The 24665-nt window shown below is 41.9% G+C and overlaps 1 protein-coding gene across 4 annotated transcripts in view; it reads right to left on the bottom strand.

The window, feature by feature from the left end:
* ect2 (epithelial cell transforming 2) overlaps positions 1-24665 on the bottom strand; it is a 48321-nt gene that overhangs the window by 4427 nt on the left and 19229 nt on the right. For 2 of the 4 annotated variants that reach the window (XM_033031254.1, XM_033031256.1), the window contains exons 8-22: positions 20343-20473; positions 19881-19993; positions 19376-19438; positions 19078-19294; positions 17627-17767; positions 14987-15123; positions 10779-10898; positions 10316-10384; positions 9025-9135; positions 6879-6975; positions 6020-6101; positions 4650-4728; positions 4091-4210; positions 3328-3463; positions 59-213 (exon numbers count right to left, since the gene is read on the bottom strand). In XM_033031254.1, coding sequence (XP_032887145.1) covers positions 59-213; positions 3328-3463; positions 4091-4210; positions 4650-4728; positions 6020-6101; positions 6879-6975; positions 9025-9135; positions 10316-10384; positions 10779-10898; positions 14987-15123; positions 17627-17767; positions 19078-19294; positions 19376-19438; positions 19881-19993; positions 20343-20473 — 1771 coding nt within the window. The remainder of the gene's footprint in view (positions 1-58; positions 214-3327; positions 3464-4090; positions 4211-4649; positions 4729-6019; positions 6102-6878; positions 6976-9024; positions 9136-10315; positions 10385-10778; positions 10899-14986; positions 15124-17626; positions 17768-19077; positions 19295-19375; positions 19439-19880; positions 19994-20342; positions 20474-24665) is intronic. The other 2 variants (XM_033031255.1, XM_033031258.1) reach the window with 1 other exon arrangement.

Genomic DNA, 24665 nt, shown 5'->3' with positions numbered 1-24665 from the left:
ATACATCATTTTCCCCCTTTCACTCAAAATATATTATTCAAAGTCTTGCACAACTTACTGCATCTGCTTTGCAAATGGTGTTAGCCACATGTCGACTAAGCAACTTCAACCAGTCATCCTTCTTGTGCTCTTCCACAATTAATTGGAAACTGAATAGTAGATTTGATTGTTCCGTTGGAGGCCGTACCAGCAAGGCAAAGGCACTGCGGCAATCTGTCATATAATCATGAATTAATGTATCACAAATCTCAGCATCATTAATCGAAAATATGTTCTTCAATTAATAGTTGTAAACCACTTGAGGCTAGTATTTTATAAACTTAGTTCACTAGTATTTGCTCTGATGTCCTGCCAATGAAAAAATGAATGTTGTGTTTCTTAAGTTCATGTAAAAAGCTTTAATTATTGGCCTGTAACATAAAGTATTAATGCAATCACATCATTCAAAACAAAAGTATCACTCTTGCTGTAAAGTCAAAGACACACCCAAAACTGAAAAATTGCTAACAAATCCATAGAGTCAGAGCTAAAAGAAACACAAATATTCTCTTCGGCCCCATATCCCCATGCCGACCATGTAGGCATACTGAGCCAGTCCCATATATCGCCAAACCCTTATTATCCATGTCAAAATATCTTTTGAAAGAAGCTATATCTGCTTCTATGGCTTCCTCTGGCAGCTTGTTGCAGAAATGTACAATTCACTCAGTAAAAAGGTTGTCAGAGGCAGCATCACTGGCACAGACTCAATAGACAATAGGTGCAGGAGCAGGCCATTTGGCTCTTAGAGCCAGCATTCACATTCAATGGCTGATCATCCCCAATCAGTACCCCGTTCCTGCCTTCTCCCCATATCCCCTGACTCCGCTATTTAGCCCTATCTAGCTCTCTCTTGAAAGCATCCAGAGAACATGCCTCCACCGCCCTCTGAGGCAGAGAATTCAGAGTCCATAAACTCAGTGAACACAAATAAATTACACAAAGGAAAATAAATGCAAAGGTAAAACATCAGTGGAAAAATACACCATTTGAAAACAAGTCCACGGTAACATCAGAGAAGATCCACGGTATTCTATAATCTAGGAAGGATTGGCAGGTTGGTTCAAGACCCGATGGTTGAGTGGAAAGTAACTGTGCCCGAACCTGGTGGTGTGGGACATCAGGCTTCAGTACCTCCTGCCCAATGGTAGCAGCAAGGGGGCACAGCCCATAGAGTGGCATCCTAGACGACAGATGCCACCTTCTTGAGGTTATGCTTCATTTAGATGCAGTCAATAGTGGGGTTCGGGGTGACGTGCTGTGATTTACTGGGCTGAGTTCTCTGCAGCCTCTTGCATTCCTTTATGTTGGAATTGCCATAATAGGCCATGATGCAACCACACTGTCCATCAGTGGAAGTACGTCAAGAGTGTTCATTGACATCTCTATAATACTAAGTCTTCGTTTTGTGTGTGTGTGTGTGTGAGAGAGAGAGAGAATATCTGATTCATTCCTATTTTCTTCCAAACGCTAGGCAACATCCATCCCATTTTCACACATCCTACTCACATTTTTCCCGTCAAGGTGATAAACATCTTCCCGACGCATTCCCACTTATATTTTCGAAGTTAATAACCGTTTAAAGTTTTGAAAACAGCCTGAAAAATTACCAATTTCGGGGAAAGAAACGAGTGTCGCAAGGCAGGACAGGACACTCCGGGAGGGAGGGGCACTCCAGCGTTTGCAGTTAACGAGGAGTGGCGGCGGCTGCCGGCACCCAAGCTGATGGCTGGAGTCTACAGACAGGGCCGGGCACGAGAATCAGGTCGAGTTCCAGGCCCTAGCGCTGCTCTACGACCTGGGTAGGTCCTGGGGCAGGGAATAGGAGTGAGAGGAGGAGGATGAGGGAGATGGGGTGGTAGAGGGAGATTGGGGGGGGGGGGGGGGGGGGGAAGGGAGATGTCCCCCTCCCTATCTATCCTTACACCCACCCTAACTACCCCCCCTCCCTCCCTCTCTACCATCCCTCCCTCTCTAGGGATTGAAGAGGGAGGGTGAAGAGGAGGAGGAGGAGGGAGTGCTGTGAGACGAGGAGAAATGAGCCGCGCCTGCGCAGTTGGGGGCTGCGCGTGAGTGGTGCAATATTGCGTTGGTGGAACGGCTTGCGTTGGGGAAATGGGTGAGTGGTGGAATCTCGCGTTGAGTGAGCAGATCCAACGGGTCTGCACTTGGTCTAGTTCCTCTTTAAACTTAAGAGATTAGGCATGTCACTCATTCTAATGGCACCACTGAACTGGGTGTTCTGTCTCTCTCCTGTACACCAACTCATCACCACCAAGAGATGTAATTAGTGAATTTATAAATGGCATTGGAGTTGTGCTTAGGCAAACTGCTGTAGTAAAGAGTAGAGCAGGGAGTTATGAACATGAATCAGACATTACTGCCTCTTCCTTTCCCTGACGCTATCATATAGTGGATGGAAAAACCTTTGGGCGGGAGGGAGCGCCATGTCCAGACAGCAGGAAGTCAGAAACAGAAAACCCAAAGATTTGATTAGCGAGGAAGCAGGGAAAGCCAACTTCAAGGTTGTCGGCCTGATAAAGAATACACAGAACATTGCACACACCATAACTCTGCCAATAACATGCAGGTGCATGATCCATTCACTGGCATCTGCTAGAAACAACACCACAGATTTCTACATCACCCAAACATGAGGATGCCAATGACTGTTGGATAGACCATCACAGAATCTATTTCTAACAGCCTGGCCTCAAAACAATGGGAAAATCAAAAGTGATTAAAGCAACTACAAAGGGCCCGTCACAGTGAAAGTCATCATAAAGCTTATTGTCAACTCCCTCTCTTTCATCTGTTACAATGGACAAAATCATCGGCATGCGACAAACCAAAGAATCCAGCATCAAAATGTGTGCTTGCCTTGTCCTCTGCAACCATGTGCCAACCGTACAGACTGCAAATGTACCAAAACAAGATGTGGCTGTACATGCATTATTTTTCTCTTTCCACACTCGAGTATAAAAACTCAATGTGATCTACTTCTGCCAAGATGCTTCCCGTTGTCATTTATTGTGTGGTTTAGCATTGCGTCAAATAGGAAACAAAAGATTTTAATTGTAGTTTAAGAACCATTATTGAAAAGAACAATTCTAAAGGAAATACATACATGATAAATAACAAATTAACCCAGACATAACATTTGTATGCAACATCATTAAAATACTTGCATGTGCAATTCACCAGCTTACATAAACTGAAGAGCCAAATAGAGGAATAATTTATTTTAAAATGTCTTCAAACAGCAATCCTGACTTTTATTGCACTGACCTTCAGTCTCCTTGATATCCAATACTTTTTTTATCTGCGAAAGAGGCATCAGCACAATGTGTTTGAGGGAGGCAGGAGGGCGTGTTTGTCCATGAGGACTCTTGAAGGAACTAATTTTATGGCGCTTTCTTGCTATCTGTAAAAAAATGCCAGTATTGTGTCAAAAACGAGGTGGGGGGAAATGTGTGTAGAGTTGCATGGGTAAAAACCAAACATGGACTGCAAATGAACCAAAACAAGGGATGCATGTGACTGAATCTACTGCAATACTAGCTTTATTTTTCCAAGTCCATACACAAAAACATCAAAGCTTATAATGGTCTACTTCTGCCATTACGCTTCCACTCATTTCCAGAGTGGTTTAGCATTCCATCAAAAAACCATCAATTATCTAGAAATAAAACATTGCAATGTTATGAAGCTATGTATCCAGTTGTGTGAAATCTGCCACAAACAATATTACCAAATGGTTAGTTGTTTAAGAACTGCAGATGCTGGTAAAATCAAAGGTAGACACAAAATGTTGGAGTAACTCAGCGGGTGGGGCAGCATCTATGGAGAGAAGGAATTGACGATGTTTCGGGTTGAGATCCTTCTTCAGACTAACCAAATGGTTAGGTTTTATTCAATCCATTTTTTATCTTTCTATGGGGAATGTTGAATTTATTTTGCAAGTTAATCTTGTCAAACAACCATTAAACAGGTAGTCTACTTGCAACCATCAACTGATCTGTCTTTTATCATCTTAAATGTGCTTTATTACCTCCAGGCAGTCATTAAATAGGAATAAAGTGACTTGTTCCCCTCGATCACATAACTCATCATCCAGAACAACTGTTTCCACTCGCTGGACAAGGTTGCGGTGAGAGGATAGTAAATTGGCCTACACAAAGGACAAGAGAATATTTAGTAGGGCAAACATGACTATTCTTCAAAAATCATAATGAATCTTGAATTGGGCAGGTTCAAAGCATAATCATATCATTCCAGCACACGGAACAGAATTGGAAGACAAACTTTACTTATAATGAATTCATACATCAAAAGGTTGTGTCTTTGAAGTGGCTGACAAAAATGCACGAAATTTGAGAATGACACATTCCTAATCATTCCCATTATCACTATTCATAGAACTTGTAGGCAGATCGAACCGATTTGTTTTCTCCAATTTTCAAACTTTTTTTGTGATTTGAACATATGCATTTGATGTACTGCAAGTTAGTCAAAAGTTAGAAGGATCATTATGAAATCTCAAATACTTCCAAAAGATTATAAATCAAGATAGAGCCCCATTTATTCATACCAACATCCTATGTACTTACGGGACAACCATCGACTTCATAGACAACATCGAATATTTGTCGTTGACCTTCAGTTTTTCTTTTATCTTCGTTGATATGCCTAAAAGGCAATGACAGTAATGCCTTATTCAGAAATAAATCAAGTAATAATTTACAAATGGCTTACAATTATTGAACTAGTATTAATATCTGTCTGTGGAAAAGTACCAATGAGAAAAACCAAGTAAATGACATAGAAAAACAATCTGCTGTAGAAATTCAATGAGTCGTGCAGCATTTATAGAACAACCCAAAACATCGTTCTGTACTGCATCTTGGTGGAAGCAATCTGTTGTTGAAGGTACTCCTCAGGTTGACCTGCGTGTCATGGATGGGGTGAGCTGTATTGCCCAAGATGCTCCACAGTTTGAGGAGCATCCTCCCATCTAAGACCACCTCCCATGAATCCAACTCCATCCCCAGGATGGAGCCAGCCTTCCTGACGAGCTTGATAATCTTGTTGGCGTCCGCAGCTTTCGCCTTGCTGCCTCATTACACATCAAAGAAGATGGCACTGGTAGAACATCTGCAGCATCTTACTGCAGACATTGAAGGACAAAAAGTACAGCCGGCTCTGTCCCAGCATCAGCGTTCCTGTCCAATAGTATCCTACCAGCATAGTGTTTTACAACACACTATGTGCATTCTCAAAATTGCAGTAAGTTTCAATGTTTTATCTCGCCCTCCACTATATTGGTTAAATCCACTAATTTCAAAGTGCAATATTCACTTATGTTTACAACATATAGCAATGACATTTAGTACATTATCCTTATGATCAAGCTCTAGCTATATTTCAATGTGTGGATTGAAGTAAATCTATTAAGGTTATTCAAGGCATAGAATTGCAGTGTCAATAGTACTTCAACAAAAGCAACCAGCTATTCATCTCACTGATATTATTAACATGTCCTATGTACAAATTGCCCAAGCATGTTTAAAAGAGTAATTTACTTCACTGAATAAGAGTTTTGGATATTTCAAGGCTATAAAAATGCATTGCAAATACAACTTCACAGATCTTCTACTTGAATGTCAATTTTCAGATATTATTTGCTTTGACAGTGACGATGTTTTTAATAAATAAATGCAAAAGCCTCATGACAAAGACTAGGCAACTTTGCTATTTTCTGGTTTGATTCGGTGGGCAAGCAGTAGTAAATGTGCACGGAAAAATAAAATGCGTATGCAAAGCAAATATTTTTAACATGTATTTGGAATAAACACAGGAAAGAAAAAAATGCCAAATCACTTAAGAATTGCAAAGTTACCCAACAAAGCAAACCTACACTGAAAATTGGGGAGACTTTCTCACATAAAGTTCTCAAATCGAAAATAAAATCAGAACTTACGTCATGACTTCTTTGAGTATCTCAACGGCATTTTCCAAACTGACTTTGTCAGGATTGTCATTTGCAGTATGCTTCCAAAGGTCTGAAGAGATAAATTTGAACTGAACAATATTGTAATGTACAGCTAAATTTGTCAAGACGATATGTTGCCAAGTAATATTGTGCCTCACAAAAGTGCATCTTTGGATTATATTTCATAAAAGTGACTTCATTAAAATGCAAGTGATTAAAATGTTTCTCCAGAAAATCTCAGCCTTCAATATACCCAGCAGACAATCCCATAATCTAAAATCATATTCCATTTTTCATGACTAATCCCATATGACCCGAGACATTACCCTCTATAAGCTTTACAGCTGTAAAAAATGAGAACAGGGCCATCTAACAACTCGATCACATCCTCAAAAATCAAGTGAATTTACACTACACTGACCACATGTTAAGAGTATACCCAAGGCAAAATTATTTTGGACCTTCCACATTTGCTGCTGCACCCGTATATTTATTTTCTGTTTCCCAAACCAGAACTTCAAGACTTTGCTGTATACCAACACGTACTCATTTCCAACCACTTAACAAAAAGGCATAACCGTACAATTTGTTGGCATTATTCTCAATCTAATACATCGTCCTTTCATTTAGCCCATCTAAAAACTCCCTGCAATTGTCATCTTTGCAAATAATTCAGCCAGTTCAAAGATGTTGACCATCTTACTAAAATTTGCAAAGGAAATAAAGAAATACATATCAGATAATGAAGATCTTGCTTGTCAATCATACAAATACTTTCTTAAAGCCACAACTGACTTTAATACGCACCCCTAAATATTTCACAAACAACTTCAAAGATTCACAGTACCATTTAGTAGCAAAACAACACTTGGCAACCTCTGCACAGGACGTATAAGCAGCTCTGCTAGGCTCTGGCGACCACATTCCGGTTTAGCTTGATTAATCTGACCAAAATAAATAGAATGAAATATTGTCAATATTAAATGTTATCATTAAATCAACATAAATAACCAAAATTAACATGCAAGAAGCCTAAAAAATCTCACAAAAAAAATTCAATCATTTCAAAAAGTGACACAGACCAGGTGCTCAGAGTCCTTCCTCTCAGATGCGCTGCAAACTTGCCAAAAGTTATGTTACTATAGAGATGGAGGGATTAGGTTTTGATCAGGACACGTTTCACCAGTAAAAGAGAAAAATGTATTTGATTGATATTTGTTAGTTAACAGCAAAGCAACAGTGCATGAAAGCAACCCTTCTTGCTGCTGTGAAGAATTTTACACCTATAAAGTCATGAAAGGCTGATCTTCCATTCAAGCTCATTTTTTTTCAAATAAAGCAAATTTGAAAAATTACTATTTTAAAACATTTATCAGAGAAAATGAAATATAGAATAATATTCGAGTTCAAGACAGAAGTTGAAATATAATACATTTAAATGTTGTAATATTTCAGAGGAATGAATTTCTGCAAAAGCACCAAAAGGGTCATTAAGAATGACTTAACAGTTGGCATACTATTAACTGCTTTGTTATCCAAAAGTCTACAATGGATAGATTGTAATCATGTACAGCTGCTCCTCAACTTACGATGGGGTTACGTTCCGATAAACCCATCGTAAATCAAAATATCGTACGTCGAAAATGCATTTAATACACTACCCTACCAAACATTCTCTCGCTTCTGATAAGGCTCGAGAATAGTGGGAGAAGGCACTGGGGCATACCGAGGTTTTCTGGTGCACATCACAGGGTCTGAAGCCCACGGCCGGCTTCGAGTACCGTTCAATACTTGGTTTGATTGCCTGTGATTTTAACTTCTGCTTGCTATTGACTTTGTTTTGTACTGCCGTGGGGTCTGGGCTGCTGTTGGTCTTGGGCTGCTTGACCTTCCCTTCCCGTTGAGCTGGGGCTTGGGCCACTCTGAGGTCCATCTCATTGGTAGGCACCAGTTGAGGTGCTCTAGGTTCCGCTCCGCGGTCTTCCTTGCCGTTTGCCTGCCCGGGCGGAAAGTTGCTGGGTTTGATTGCAGGGTCCTGCTGCTGGGATTTGCCGCCATCGTTTACCAGATCCACAGCGGCTTCCTTTAGCCGTGCGTTTTGCAGAAGATACTCGCCTTTCAGGGACCCTGTAGTTTTTTCTATTTTCTTTTTCTTGGCCGACCAGTTTTGATGCAGCTCTTGAAGCCTGGTTTAGAACTATTAAATGTTTTGCATTTTTGATAAAAGACAAATAGCCAGGCCAGGATGCAATATATCCCAGGTGTTATAAGAAACAAGAAAAAAGACAAACTACAAGCTGTTATCAGAGAGGTTATTCGACTGTCCATCACTTGTAAAATTGTGGTTAAATTGCGGTTTGTAATTGAAATAAAACGTGGCTGTGACAGTGAGGAGGGAAATTCGGAAGTCTGGACAGTGGTAAATGCATTTAGAATGGAGCCTGAAGACAGAATAAACAGCAAATTGCAGGACATTGAGTGGTACTGATTGACAAACAGAACCCTGAAGTATGTGTACATAAATGCAGATAGGAAGATGAGAATTATGTAGTTAAATAAGTCATGCCAAATGTAAAGTTAGAAAGTCATGCCAGTGATCAACAACTCACTGTGGTAGAGGCAGAAACAGTCGGTACGTTTTTGTACATGAACATATACTTGAAGAGCTCTGAACTGCAGATATACTGCAGAATTGCAGAAACTGGCACATTGGGCAGAATATATTATAACTTTTGATTCTATGATATACCCCTTGCAAATAAAGTGAAATAGTATGCAACTGACTGAATCAGTTCATTGATTCCTGAAAAATAATGTACAAAGCTGCAAAAAAAGTGCCACATGGAGTAAATGCAGGGAGTCACTCACTGCAACTCGGGGTTCCTTCTGTACATGGGGTCCAGATATTGCTGCAAGGACATGCCCCTCCCCCCCCCACACACACACACGATCTTCAGACAGCAAGGGTTTAACATTGCTTCAATAAAACCTACCTTCAAGAAAGCATGAAATCTTGGTTTTTGTTTTACACATTTCCCAATCGTGTCTTTGCTCATTTCAAAAAAGTTTACAAACGGTGGGTAGGTCTTCATCAAGTCCTTAGACTGAAAAAAAAACACAGTTAGACATAGAAACATAGAAAATAGGTGCAGGTGTAGGCCATTCGGCCCTTCGAGCCTGCACCGCCATTCAATATGATCATGGCTGATCATCCAACTCAGTATCCTGTACCTGCCTTCTCTCCATACCCCCTGATCCCTTTAGCCACAAGGGCCACATCTAACTCCCTCTTAAATATAGCCAATGAACTGGCCTCAACTACCTTCTGTGGCAGAGAATTCCAGAGATTCACCACTCTCTGTGTGAAAAATGTTTTTCTCATCTCGGTCCTAAAAGATTTCCCCCTTATCCTTAAACTGTGATCCCTTGTTCTGGACTTCCCCAACATCGGGAACAATCTTCCTGCATCTAGCCTGTCCAACCCCTTAAGAATTTTGTAAGTTTCTATAAGATCCCCCCTCAATCTTCTAAATTCTAGTGAGTACAAGCCGAGTCTATCCAGTCTTTCTTCATATGAAAGTCCTGACATTCCAGGAATCAGTCTGGTGAACCTTCTCTGTACTCCCTCTATGGCAAGAATGTCTTTTCTCAGATTAGGAGACCAAAACTGTACGCTATACTCCAGGTGTGGTCTCCCCAAGACCCTGTACAGCTGCAGTTGCTTTACATTTAATTAATTCAATTCACTGACTCTTCAATGTTTCCTCAGATGGCTGTTTTGGTCGCTAAAGATCATTTGGAAATCTTGTAATCAACACTTCATACTTCTCAAGTGATTACATTCCCTGTAGATTTTTGGGCAATTGAAGAGTTTTTGGACCTCGAGAGTTAACATTATGTGTATACGCAGATTGCATTACCACATCCCCAAGAGGAAACATTCGGGTCGCCAAGAATGTTACGAAAAAATATCTAATTAAACAGTCAAGTGTTTTAAGAGACGAATCTAACAATCTTATATTATCCTACAATTTTTTGTAATTTATATCCCAGCCTAGTTTACAGGATGTGAAACCTTTACAAAATTCCAGAAATTATCCCCTCCAGGTCAAATACATAGCCCTCTTAAAAAATGAATTTGGTAGGATTGAAGGCAACAACAAATAATGACACTTATTTTTTTAGTGAAATTAAATGGAGATCTGTCCTATTCCAAATTATGATCTGCACCCAGTGTTACAAAGGTGGAAGGTAGTTGCTTTAAAAACATTTTTCAATACTTACATAATTTTGGATTATGCCACCTATACTGTGGTTTTCTGACCAGTTCAGAATAATTTCTTCAAGGTCAGACTATGGGGAAAACAATAGGTGACCATAAGCAAAATATATTAAGTACCAACATATGCGCACAGATGATGAACAAAATACTGGATTTTGATTTAAATTTGCCTATAAATTCACTTCTGTACAATATATCCATGTTCTGTGAGAACGTTTCTTAGATTAATTTGATTCCTCCTAATCATATATCAATAAATACAAAATGAATAATTTCCACATCTTAAATTAGCACTCTACCATCTTGCTGTGCTATTATGAACAGAAATCAAAATACGATGAAGATATTTTTTTAAAAGAGCCAATAATTTGTTCCATTACACACAAAATTCCAATCAATTAAAGTAAGTTTAATGCATAGCTATTCATAACTGCAATCGCTATTCTAATAGAACAATAAGCTTACCTTAATTTTTGTATGCACCTCCAAAATATCCGGAATACTGCCAAAAATTGTTTTTATTTCTTCTTGTGCAAGAATAGGCCCTCCAAGTTGACCCTCTTTCTCCAACGGAACCTTAAATATCTGAAGATAGACACAAAAAGCATTAATAACTCAGCAGGACAGGCAGCAACTCTGGAGAATGGGTGACGTTTCGGGTCGAGACCCTTCTTCATACTGAAAGCTTTTCAAAATGATTAACACCAAAAGACATGAAGAATACATTTACACATTGATCTTTGGAGATGGGGGCGGGGGGGGAGAAAGCATCTCAGAGTTGATACAATGCTGCATCCTCTATGCTAGGGGCAATTAATTCAGATTACAAGATTTTTTTCTAGAATACCAATCACAAAATTCTGAGCACGTGATGGTGTTTCATTTCAATTCTCCACGTCACGCCCTTTCTGACATCTGTCCTACTCTGCCTCATAGTGATCCGATAAAGACATCTTCCCACTGGATACATTTCCAGTCCTCAAGACAGAGTTCATTAATATCAGATTTTTAATTCGGATAACCAACAATATGTGGTCTATTTTTTATTTTGGAGAATATTTTGGAACTGCAGATGCTGGTTTAATACATAAAAGATAGAAAGTGCTGGAGTAATTCAGGTCAGGCTGCATTTTTTTTTGAAAACATGTATAGGTAACCTTTCAAGTCGGGATCCTTCTTCAGACTGATTGTGGTGCAGAAGAGAAAGGTGGGGGCAGGACAAAGCCTGGTGAGCGGCAGGTGGATACAGGTGAAGGGGGTGTGTTAATAGATAGATCAGCAAAGGAAAAAGTAAAGTTTTTTTAAACCATGTTTCTTGTTCTTATACAACCAGTAAAGAACTCCCACACAATGCTAGGTTGCAAGGAAACTGATGGGAATTTGAACAGGATACAATAGCCCAACTGGCTTTTAATGCTGCTAGCTGGAGAGTTGCCTTCTATGTAAAGGGCCTGTCCCACTTTCACGAGGTAATTCACAAATTCTCCCGAGTTCGTAGAATGTTTGTAACGAGTCCGTAGGAGGTCATAGGAGTTCGTAGCTATATCGTAGCGGCTCGTTATGCTAGCCGTAGGTACTCGTGGCATCAGGTAAGTCGGGACATTTTTTCCAGCCCGTTAAAAAATGTCCACGAGTAAAAAAATGGTTGGGATGAAAGAATTAAGTTGTGATGGTGGGACAGGCCCTTGAGGACACCAAAAGCACTAGCGCAGTTCTGCCATGGAGCCTTCTCTGCCTACATTGCTCCAGAAGCAGATTTCATAGGGCTCACTCAAATCCAGACTGAGGCACCAATCTAGAATAAGTGCTTGGCTACTGCACTAGAGACCCTCTAATTCATAGTAAGAGTGCTACCACCAACCAAAAATGATGCCATGACAGATTATTTTTATCTGTCAAGAAATTGTGTTGCTTCTTGTGTTTATCAAAATACATTGATGTGTAGATTAAAATTTAAGAAAAAACCATCAAGTTCTATGACTGACTATTCTGTTCAGATGAGATATAGTGCCAAAACTCAATGTGGCTGATATTCGTTATGCTTACTTAAAAATAAATCCGTTATTCATTGAAGCCACAATCTAATTTATTTATGTTGCATAATGTATGGTTCTATGGGCTAGTACAATTTATATAACCTGCAGCAAAACAAATTATAACTCCACCCCCCCAAACGTACAGCCCTCCGCTCACTCTGCAACAACCCCGATTGGGTGATCAAACCTGGCGACAAGGGAGGTGCCGTGGTAGTCTGCCTGGCGCGCTGACATCTACTGGTCTGAGGCCAGGTGCCAACTCTCAGACACCTCCTCCTACTTATCCTTAGACCATGACCCCACAGACGAGCACCAGACCATCACCTCAAGCACCATCACTGACTTAATCGCTTCCAGCTCCCTGCCATCCCAAGCCTCCAACCTCATCGTTCCCCAGCCCTGCACAGCCCAATTTATCTTCTCCCTAAAATGCACAAACCTGACTGTCCTGGCAGACCCATTCTTTCTGCCTGTTCGTGCCCCACCAAACCTATTTCCACATACCTCGACTCCATCCTATCCCCCCTGGTCAAATCCCTCCCTACCTATGTCCAAGACATCTCACACGCTCTTCGTCTCCTTCATGACTTCCAGTCACTCTATACCTCCATCCCCCACCAGGAGGGTCTTAAAGCCCTCTGTTTCTTCCTCGACAGCAAAACCAACCAATACTCTCCTCCGCCTAGCGCCTTACCCTCAACAACTTTTCCTGTGATTCCTCCAAATCCAAGGCTTAGCTATGGGCACGCCATGCCTGCCTCTTTGTAGGGTACGTCGAACAATTCTTGTTCGGGGCTTACTGTGGCCTAATGCCCGAACTCCACCTCCGCTACATTGACGACTACATTGGTGCTACCTCCTGCACCCATGCAGAACTCACTGACTTCATCCATTTCACCACTTACTTCCATCCGGTACACAAATTCACCTGGACCATTTCCGACATCTCCCTACTGTTTCTAGACCTCACCATCTCAGGTAACAGACTACTGACCGACATAGACAATAGGTGCAGGTGTAGACCATTTGGCCCTTTGAGCCAGCACCGCCATTCAATGTGATCATGGCTGATCATCCCCAATCAGTACCCCGTTCCTGCCTTCTCCCCATATCCCCTGACTACGCTATCTTTAAGAGCCCTATCAAGCTCTCTCTTGAAAGCATCCAGAGAACTGGCCTCTACTGCCCTCTGAGGCAGATAATTCCAGACTCACAACTCTCTGTGAGAAAAAGTGTTTCCTCGTCTCCGTTCTAAATGGCTTACCCCTTATTCTTAAACTTTGGCCCCTGGTTCTGGACTCCCCCAACATGTTTCCTGCCTCTAGCGTGTCCAAACCCGTAATAATCTACTGGAGAGACAGTTGACAGCACGGAAAGACGGCACCCGGGAAAGGCTGGGTTAGCACCCCAGTCTGTATCTTTCGTGAGAAAGCCACCAAATAAAGCTACTTAAAGGCCTAATGAACCACCGTGGCCTAAAAATCCATCAGGGGAGAATGAAATGCTCGGAGAAGGAGAAAGAGGTGCAGCGCACAGGCCTTGAACCTGGTGAGACGCCAGGACTCACCCCACAGAGCCCAGTCCCTCCACGCACTAGAGTCTCCCCAGTCCCTCCACGCACTAGAGTCTCCCAGCCCCTGCAGAGTAGTTATTAAGATGGCTGTTCCGAGGGCGGTTGCTGCTGGGACGCAAGTCGGCGCCTGATCAACCCCGGCTGGGTCGCCTGGGCGAGGGTGTCTGGTGTCGTGAGACCCGAAACACCCGATCACATCACTGAGGATGCGTTGCCCAGCACATCTAGAAGGAGTATATTTTTCACACTCAAACTCCAGAGTATACAAGCCCAGCCGCTCCATTCTCTCAGCATATGAGTCTCGCCATCCCGTGAATTAACCTTGTAAACCTACTCTGCACTGTAGACATCTACTACAAACCTACTGACTCCCATGGCTATCTGGACTACACTTGTTCAAACCCTGCTTCCGTAAGGACTCCAACCCCTACTCCCAATTCCTCCGTCCACGCCGCATCTGCACCCAGAATGAGGTGTTCCAGACCAGGACATCAGAGATGTCCTCATTCTTTAGGGAACGGAGGTTGCCTCTTCTATTATAGATGAGGCTCTCACCAGGGTCTCCTCTATATCCAGCAGCTCTGCTCTCACTCCCCATCCGCCTACTCGTAACAAGGGTAGAGTCCCCCTTGTCCCCCTCCCATTCCGAATCCAACCTTTGTCCTGGGCCTTCGCCATTGCCAGAGCGAGGCCCAGCGTAAATTGGAGGAACAGCACCTCATATTTCGCTTGGGTAGTATGAACATTGACCTCCAATTTCAGGTAGTCGTTTTCGCCCTCCTGCCCCTCCCCAGCTCTCCCACAAGCCTACTGTCTCTGCCTCCACCTTTCTTTTTCCCGCCCCTCCCCCCCTTCCGACATCAGTCTGAAGAAGGGTCTCGACCCGAAACGTCGCCTATTCCTTCTCTCCATAGATGCTGTCTCATCCGCTGAGTTCCTCCAGCATTTTTGTCTACCTATAACTGTTTCAAAGATCACTGCAAATCCAAACAGAAGTTAAGGGAAGGAAACCTTTTTGTTTTGGATCATGTACAAAGCATTTTATTCATGCACTGTAAATTTACCTGAATTATTGTAGTTAAAATATCTACATAGTTGCTTTCCGTCTGGTACAACTCCATTGCAACCTGCCACCGAGCAGACGGCTTTGCAGGAACAGCTGCATAACGTTTTGATGCTTTTAGGCTGGACTTGGGTGTTTCTATAAAAATGGAAGGAGGAATTTATATGTGCTTAAATACCTATAAATTAATATCCAGGGAAAACTGAAATTTTGCATGACTAATTATGAAATTAAACTTAAAATCATTCTGCCCTCAGTTCAAAACAGAAATGGACAGAACTGTACAAATACAAATTATATACCCAATTAAGCTGGAAAGGGTGCAGAGAAGCTTTACGAAGATGTGGCCGGGACTCGAGGACCCGAGACATGGGGACAGGTTGAGCAGACTAGGACTTTATTCCTTGGAGCACAGGAAGCAGAGAAGTGATCTTATGGCGTTGAATAAAATCATGAAGGAAATAGATGGGATGAATGCCGAGTCTTTTACCCAGAAAAGGAGTCAAGAAACAGAGAACATAGGTTTAATGTGTGATGGGAAAGACTCAACAGGAACCCGAGGGGTGATTTTGTCCACACAGAGTGATGGGGACGTGGAATGGGCTACCAGAGGATGTTGAGGCAGGTACGATAACAACATTTAAAAGACATTTGGACGGGTACATGGATATGAGAAATTTAGAGGGATATGTGCAAAATGTGGGCAGGTGGTTCTCGCATAGATGGGGCATTTGGGCAGCATGGACAAGTTAGGTGAAAAGGCTGTTTCTGTACTGTTTTAACTCTAATCATGAGAGATCCCTACAAAAACACTATTTATTTGGTGACATTATACATTGTAGAATATTGTATATTCTGGTGGATGGCTGTTTGTCGGGTTGGAGGCAGATGACTAGTGGGGTGCCTCAGGGATCTGTGTTGGGTCCTTTGTTGTTTGTCATGTACATCAATGATCTGGATGAAGGTGTGGTAAAGTGGATTAGTAAGTATGCAGATGATACCAAGATAGGGGGTGTTGTGGATAATGAAGAGGATTTCCAAAGTCTACAGAGTGATTTAGGCCATTTGGAAGAATGGGCTGAAAGATGGCAGATGGAGTTTAATGCTGATAAATGTGAGGTGCTACACCTTGGCAGGACAAATCAAAATAGGACGTACATGGTAAATGGTAGGGAATTGAAGAATACAGTTGAACAGAGGGATCTGGGAATAACCGTGCATAGTTCCTTGAAGGTGGAATCTCATATAGATAGGATGGTAAAGAAAGCTTTTGGTATGCTAGCCTTTATAAATCAGAGCATTGAGTATAGAAGCTGGGATGTAATGTTAAAATTGTACAAGGCATTGGTGAGACCAAATCTGGAGTATGGTGTACAATTTTGGTCGCCCAATTATAGGAAGGATGTCAACAAAATAGAGAGAGTACAGAGGAGATTTACTAGAATGTTGCCTGGGTTTCAACAACTAAGTTACAGAGAAAGGTTGAATAAGTTAGGTCTTTATTCTCTGGAGCGCAGAAGGTTAAGGGGGGACTTGATAGAGGTCTTTAAAATGATGAGAGGGATAGACAGAGTTGATGTGGACAAGCTTTTCCCTTTGAGAATAGGGAAGATTCAAACAAGAGGACATGACTTCAGAATTAAGGGACAGAAGTTTAGAGGTAACATGAGGGGGAACTTCTTTACTCAGAGAGTGGTAGCGGTGTGGAATGAGCTTCCAGTGGAAGTGGTGGAGGCAAGTTCGATGGTATCATTTAAAAATAAATTGGATAGGCATATGGATGAGAAGGGAATGGAGGGTTATGGTATGAGTGCAGGAAGGTGGGACTAAGGAAAATAATTCTTCGGCACGGACTTTTAGGGCCGAGATGGCCTGTTTCCGTGCTGTAATTGTTATATGGTTATTGTACCTTCAGTAAAAAGTGTACTAACATCCCAGAAAGTAAAGCTTTGAGTAAAAGCACATTCAGAGACCGAGGACATTTCTACATCCTCCACTGAAAACAAGGTTTCAGAGAAGGCGCTTTGTTGGGATTCATCTCCGCTGCTTTTCTGAGGGTATTGCTGCATTTGTTCATCACGTAATATCCTTGGTTCTTGATGTTCTGATTCAACCATATTGGAAAATCCACCATTATTGAGTTTCTGTAATGTGCCAAGATCTCCATCTTTATCTGGACTGTCACATATGGGAAGCCTCATGTCCGCATCATAAACTCCAACATCCACATTGGCGGCAGAGCCACTCTGTTGAGCTTCTGTAAGTTTACTATCAACCACTTGCAATAAGCATATAGCTTTTCTAGCATTTGCTATAGCTTCATCTGCATTATTCGTCTGAGATAAAGTTTTCTTAACATTTTCTGTAATGGAAAAGGAAGCATCTCTCTCAATAATTGTGCTGTTGCAAAAGACATTTGGTTCGGTTACTTCTGGATATTCTCCAAAACACTGTTTTTGAGGAAAGGTCCCTCCTGTTCCTGTTTCATTTCTAACCTCAGATGCATCTTCAAACTCAAAAACTAATTTTACCTCTGGAGTGCTAATCGCTGAACCAACAGAATATCTTTCAGATCTTTCTTCCCTTTGCTGAAGAAATTCTAGAGCGTTTGCATGCTGCTTTATTTCTGAGTTTCTATTACCAATAAGGTTGCCAGATTTTTTTCCACTTCTCTGCCGTCTCTGGGCTCTCCATTTAGGGATTGGCTTGCCAATTTGCATAAACGTGCCCTGCTGTCTATCATTTTTTCTATGCCTCTTTACTATCCTGTGCACTGAATATTCTGAAAGAAAAATAAGTAATTAACTGACAAATAATAGCACACTGACTATTTCTTCCTTAATATTACATACTTTTAGTTTTAAATGTTATTAACAATTAGTTCTTTCAAGGTTTCATTCAATACATTTTGCTGCTTTCTCAATAGAATAATGAATGATAAATTAACAGAAAGTGGTGACATGGGCAAGGCAAGTCCAATATCTGATCTTTCCAAGGGTATTTAATCAGGTAATACACAAGAAGAAAGCAACTTTACAACAGCCAGGATGAAAAGAAAAAGTTGATACCCATTTTGCAAACAAAAAACAAAGCACATCACTGTATGGTTATTTATCAGGCTGGGGGGTGGATGAAAATATTCAGTAATTCATATTAATAAACCTATTGGATATAAAGGACTTAGGTTCAATGTAAGACGATAACATGAATCACACTATGAGCAGTAAAAAATGATAAATATCAGGACAAAATCTGGTGAAATTGGAAATCACATGGCAGACAAAATATAAAAGTGAGAGGTGATATATTTACCAGCACATTTTTTTTTAAGCCAGGTGCAAAGAGGCTGATAATTGGAAGTGTAAACTAATTTTGTGAGGTGGCAGGATTAGATCATAATTTGTGATCATGCGTTTATAATTTACTTTTCTCTCTTTTATGAAAGCACAAATTATGTTCAATGTTTTGCATGCAAGTCCTCAATTGCAACAATGCATTTGCTTCTTGGCACCAATTACAAACCCCTTGGGGACAACTGCTGCAAATAATGCTGCTGCTCATAGCACCAGAAACTAAGGTTTAATCAAAACCTTTGATTGAGCATTGCATTATTCCGGCAGCCACGTGGATTTCCCCAATGCTCCACCTGTCTCTTCAAGATGCTTTCAAGAGAGAGCTAGATAGGGCTCTTAAAAATAGCGGAGTCAGGGGATATGGGGAGAAGGCAGAAACAGGGTACTGATTGGGGATGGTACACAAAATTGCTGGGGAAACTCAGCGGGTGCATTGGGGATGATCAGCCATGATCACATTGAATGGTGGTGCTGGCTCGAAGCTCCTGCACCTATAGTCTCATGCATTGCAAAGATTTGCTGGCTGGTAGTTCATTGATTCTTGTAAATTAAACCTATTGAGCATGGAAGTGGGGAAATGAGAATGATACGAGAACAGCAAAGGTGATTTCCTAATGATATGGAAGAGATTTATTGGAATGGTACTGGAGATCAGAAAAACAGTTGCTAAAATGCATGATTTCTGAAGCACAGCATTCACTCCTGTAGATTATCTTCACAAGTTAATCTGTCAACCTACCTCCACAAGAGTCTGGTGTATTAGATACGTCCAATAAAGATCCCAGTGAAACAGAAGTTTCTGCCGATGGCCTTTTGCATGGAGGAAAAGGCGAAAAGTTGTCGGTCTCTCTTGTAAACTGTGCAAGTGTATCCCGCAAGCGACGTCTCTTGCGTGTGCTATTTGGGGTGTTTAATGAAAGCATAGACACAGGCGTCTTCAACGTTGGACTTCCTGACTGCAATCAGACAATAAGTTTTTTCAGCGATTTATCTCCAGAAATACACATGCATGAACATGGATTTAAAAATTGACATACCTCTTCATACAAGTACATGGACTCTCCAGCTCTGGCATCCATCTGTATGCTTCCCCAGAACCACTAAAAAGAAAATATCTATTAAATCAATTGGCTCTTGAAAATATTTCAGAATGCATTAACAGTTATCAATAGAACAAGGTCAATGAAAATTAACATCTCCAGAGAAACGTTTGTTTTGAAGACTAAACCACAAACCGTTGGATCATCGTTATTGGTTTAAACTCCTTTATTTTTAAAGTACTTTAAAACATGTGAAAAAGCTAGCAGGGACCATTGATATGGTAAAAGGCCACTATAACCATATTTGCCCACAAATGTAGAACCAAGGCACACAGATACCACTTCCAAGGTCAAAATTGGAAAGAGATTAAAAAGACTCAAACAAGGAGAAAATGAAGGAAGAATGTTGTAATTTTAGATTAAGGTATCAAATCCTTCAATGTTTATAATTAAATATCACCATTCAATTAACTGAATTTATAGCTAAAACGACATCTCTCACCTCCTGTTTCACAACAAAGATTTTTTTTGATGGTTCAAATGGCAACTGTTTTATTGAATCCTCGATCACGAGATGTGTGCAAGTTTCATCAACGTCAGGCAAGTGCCTCCCACCTGCAACGGGGGATAAGTTGCAATATCATTTATATATTAAATCTTCCATTGCATTGATCAAGTCAACACATTTAATAATTTTCAATCTGCAACTTCACCGCAAGCTTGTAATTCAAACATTACCCTCCAATGTTCAATGGCTTTAAAAAAACACTTCAACCAACATTCAAATTTTCGTACTTTAATGACAAGAATGTATCAGCGGCAAGGATTGATAACTTTTACCTGGTGCTGAAAGAGTTCTGAATTAGATTAAATATATCACCAAACAGGTTTGCACTTAAAGTTCTAACAGTAAATATTAGTCTGAAAACAACAACTAATTTACATTTATCCATTAACTACAAACCTTGCATTTCTGTCATTTCTTCCATACTTCCAAGTTCTTCCTTTGAAAATCCCAGAAATGTTAGAACACAGTCTTGAAACGGAGGGACTTTAAATTCATTTCGAAAAGCTTCATCGGCAACATGGAAATCACTATGGGACAAAACTAATTGTTAATCCTGTACAATGATAGTTGAAAAAGCCAGTCCTGAATTTCAAGTGCTTTTCTGGTTGAACCCCGGACTTTAGTGAACTGGCAAGCTGGACCGTGCACCGCTCCAGGAAGCCGAGCTCGTGGACCAGACGCGGACTACAGTGGTGAAGCAGCAGCGGAGGACACCACAGCTTCACTTGGCAAGGCTTCAGCGCCACCAGGACAACGGGCCTTCATGGCCAGGCCAAGAACCCTGCAACTGAGACTTGAAAATGGTGCCTCCTCATACTGTCTCAGTGTACTATTGCTATACACTTGTACTGTATCCAAGATGCTTATCTAAGATTATACAAGTACTAATGTATGGTGATACTTGCACTGCACTGTATCGAAAAATGAATTTTACTGTACCTCAGTACATGTGATAAAGTACCATACCATTCCAAGCTGCTCTGAGTCACCAGAGAGCCTCTCCAGACCAACTACAAAATAGCGTGGCTACATGAGACTAGATCAAGATCGGTCATCTGCAGCGAGCACCCTAATGCTCATTCCTCAAAATCTTCCAATAATTTACAAGCTATGTCAGGAATGCAATGTGTTTTCCACATGTCCAGGAAAATGCATTCCAAAACCAAGTAAATGCTTGAGAACAAAACCTGCACATTCTCCACCACATCCTACCTGATTCTCACTTAGAAATAAATCATTGCTCTTTCATCAATGGGACCACATCCTGCAACTACCTCCCCTATGGAAGTAGCTTCACCAGAACTGTAACTCTTCAACTGAGCTCATCCCATCCTCAAGAGCAATTAAAGATTTGTTTTGCCAATAAAGGCGATAAAATAATGGCCTTCTCCAATCATCCATATGCTGCAAATAAAACTATTATTTTCCCTTTCACATCTAATATTCACTGCCGAGGGTCCTTTGGATCTGATGATGGCTCATTTTGACTTGAACAAGTGCAAGTTTAGTACTCCTGCACACAGCTTACAGCCGAGTACTCTGATCTTAGTTAATTAGCGTTATTCTTTTTTTTTTTTTTAAAAGAACATTCATCAAGATCTGACATCAAGATTGCAGGAGCTTAGTGATCAGGGGATGGTCACACCGACCAGTTTAACTAATTCAGTAGTTAGTGAGCAAGGAAAGGAAGGTGTGGCCATAAGCGAGGCAGGTAGGGGGAACCAGGAGGAGATGCGGCAGGAGCCACAGCCCTTGTCCCTGACGAGCATGACCGAGGCTCTTACTCAATGTGAGGAAGGGATCAGGGGCTGTGGGAGGGATGAGCAACCTGGCTGCAGCACCGTGGATCAGGGGGCCATTCAAGAGGGGGGAGTTAGAAGAAATGCCGTTGTGATAGGGGATAGTATTATTCGGGGGGTAGATAAGGTTCTCTGCGGCCAGCAGAACATGTCCCGAAGGCTGTGTTGCCTACCCGGTGCTAGGGTTAAGGATATCTCTGCGGTGCTGGAGAGAAATTTGCAGAGGGAGGGGGAGGATCCAGTGGTCGTGGTCCATGTGGGGACCAATGACATAGGAAGGACGAGGAAGGAGGATCTGCTGAAGGAGTTTGAGCAGTTAGGGAATAAATTAAAAAGCAGAACCTCGAGGGTACTGATCTCCGGATTGCTACCTGAGCCACGGGCCAAATCGGCGAGGGTACGTAAAATTAAAATGCTGAATGCGTGGCTCAAAGACTGGTGTGGGAAAAATGGGTTTGGTTTCTTGGGCCACTGGCACCAGTACTGGGACAGGGGGGATCTGTTCTGTAAGGACGGACTTCACCTGAACGGTGCTGGGACTGGGGTCCTGGCAAATCATATAACTAGGGCAGTAGAGAGGTCTTTAAACTAAGTAGAGGGGGGGAGGTATCAAGGGGGGTAATAACGGCAGGGGTAGAGGAAATAGAGCAGGGTGGGGAAGCGGAAAATCAAAATGTGACAGGAGGATCCAGAATGTGTGAAGATAAAGCTCTAGATGTAAAAGGGGCAAAAACGGAAAGGAAGGGTAGTAAAAATCATCTGAAAGTGCTTTATCTAAATGCACGGAATATTCGAAATAAGATAAATGAATTAACGGTGCAATTAAGTATATATAGTTATGATATCGTGGCCATTACGGAGACATGGCTGCAAGGGGATCAGGACTGGGAGTTAAATATAGAGGGGTACTCGACAATTAGAAAAGATAGACAGGAAAGAAAGGGAGGAGGGGTGGCCCTTTTAATAAGGGAGGGAATAACGGCAATAGAGAGGAAGGATATTGCGTTGAAGGATCAGGATAGTGAAACAGCTTGGGTACAGATAGAGAATAACAAGGGGAAAAAAACACTATCTCTCCCTGCACGGGAGACCCGACCTTTTCTTTGTCGGGTCTCCGTTGTCGTTGGGGCTGCAATGAGGAGCGGCCTCCAACAGGAAAACCGGGGGCTCCAGTGCCGACACTCACCTCACCGTCGCGGAGCTGGCCGAGTCCAGAGCGGGTGGAGCTGTGGTGGACGCTGCTGCGGCCCGACCCCCGGAGATTCGGTGGCTGCAACTGCGGGTTTGGCGGACGGCACCGGGAGCCCGCGGGTCCCTGGAGGGAGACCGCTTTTCGGGGCTTCCGCAACGGCGACTTCTCCCGCCCGAGTTGCGGGGTTGAAGAGCTCCTGGAGCGGGGCCTTACAGCACCGCCCCGCGCGGCTTGGAATGGCGGCGGGCTGCGAGCGCGCACCGGGGGCTCTAACACCTAGAACCCGGTATGCGAACTTGCATTACCCGGCGTGGTTTAATGGCCACGGGACAATTCGCCATCGCCCGCCAGGGGCTTTGACTTTGACTCTGACATGGGGGGGGAGAGTGCAGTGGAGAGAGAAGTTTTTTTGGCCTTCCATCACAGCAATGTGATGGATGTTTATGTAAAATATGTTGTGTCTTGGGTCTATTTGTTGTAATGTATGGCTGCAGAAACGGCATTTCGTTTGGACCTCACGGGGTCCAAATGACAATAAATTGAATTGTATTGTATTGTATTGTATTGTATTGTATTGTAAAAAAACACTAGTGGGTGTAATTTATAGACCTCCAAATAGCTGTGACGCTGTTAGTCAGAACATAAATCTGCAAATAGTTGACGCATGTAAAAAGGGAACTGCTGTAATCATGGGGGACTTCAATTTTCATATTAATTGGGCAAACCAAACTGGGCAGGGTAGACTAGAGGAAGAGTTTATAGAATGTATTAGAGACGGGTTCCTAGAACAGTATGTCGCAGAACCGACAAGGGGGGAGGCAATCTTGGATCTGGTCCTGTGTAATGAAGCAGGATTAATTAAAAATGTCATAGTTAGGGACTCGTTGGGAACAAGTGACCACAATATGGTCGAATTCCATATTCAAATAGAAGGGGAGCAGGTTGAAACTCAGGCTAGGGTGCTTAGTCTAAATAAGGGGGATTATGAAGGTATGAGGACTGAGCTGATCAAAGTTGACTGGGATAGCAGACTCAAGAATAAGACGGTACATGAGCAGTGGTGTACGTTTAAGGATCTACTGTATAACCTTCAAGAAAAATTTATTCCTATGAAGAAAAAAAGGGGTAAGGGTAAGAACAGTCAGCCATGGCTCAGTAAAACTATAAAGGATAGTATTCGGCTGAAGGCAAGGGCATATAAGGTAGCCAGAGATAGTGGGAGGGCAGAGGATTGGGAAGCATTTAAAGGTCAGCAAAAAATAACTAAGAGATTAATTAAGACGGGGAAAATAGACTATGAAAGGAATTTAGCGAACAACATAAAAACTAATAGTAAGAGTTTTTATAGCTATATAAAAAGAAAAAGGGTGGCTAAGGTGAACGTTGGTCCATTGGAGGGTGAGACTGGAGAGTTGTTGGTGGGGAACATGGAAATGGCAAAGGCATTAAACGAGTATTTTGTATCAGTCTTCACCATAGAAGACACAAAAAATATTCCAACGCTGGATAAACAGGGGGCGGTAGGAATGGAGGAGCTAAATACTATTAAGATCACCAAGGAGGTGGTATTAGGGAAATTAATGAGACTGAAGGAGGATAAATCCCCTGGGCCTGATGGATTACATCCAAGGGTCTTGAGGGAGATAGCGATGGGGATTGTGGATGCATTGGTGATAATTTTCCAAAACTCCCTGGAGGCAGGAACGGTCCCAGTGGATTGGAAAATGG

The sequence above is a fragment of the Amblyraja radiata genome, chromosome 13 (assembly GCF_010909765.2).
Source record: "Amblyraja radiata isolate CabotCenter1 chromosome 13, sAmbRad1.1.pri, whole genome shotgun sequence".
Classification (NCBI taxonomy): Eukaryota; Metazoa; Chordata; class Chondrichthyes; order Rajiformes; family Rajidae; genus Amblyraja; species Amblyraja radiata.
Note: the sequence above shows the minus strand (reverse complement) of the source record. Positions and strands in the feature narration are given on the sequence as shown.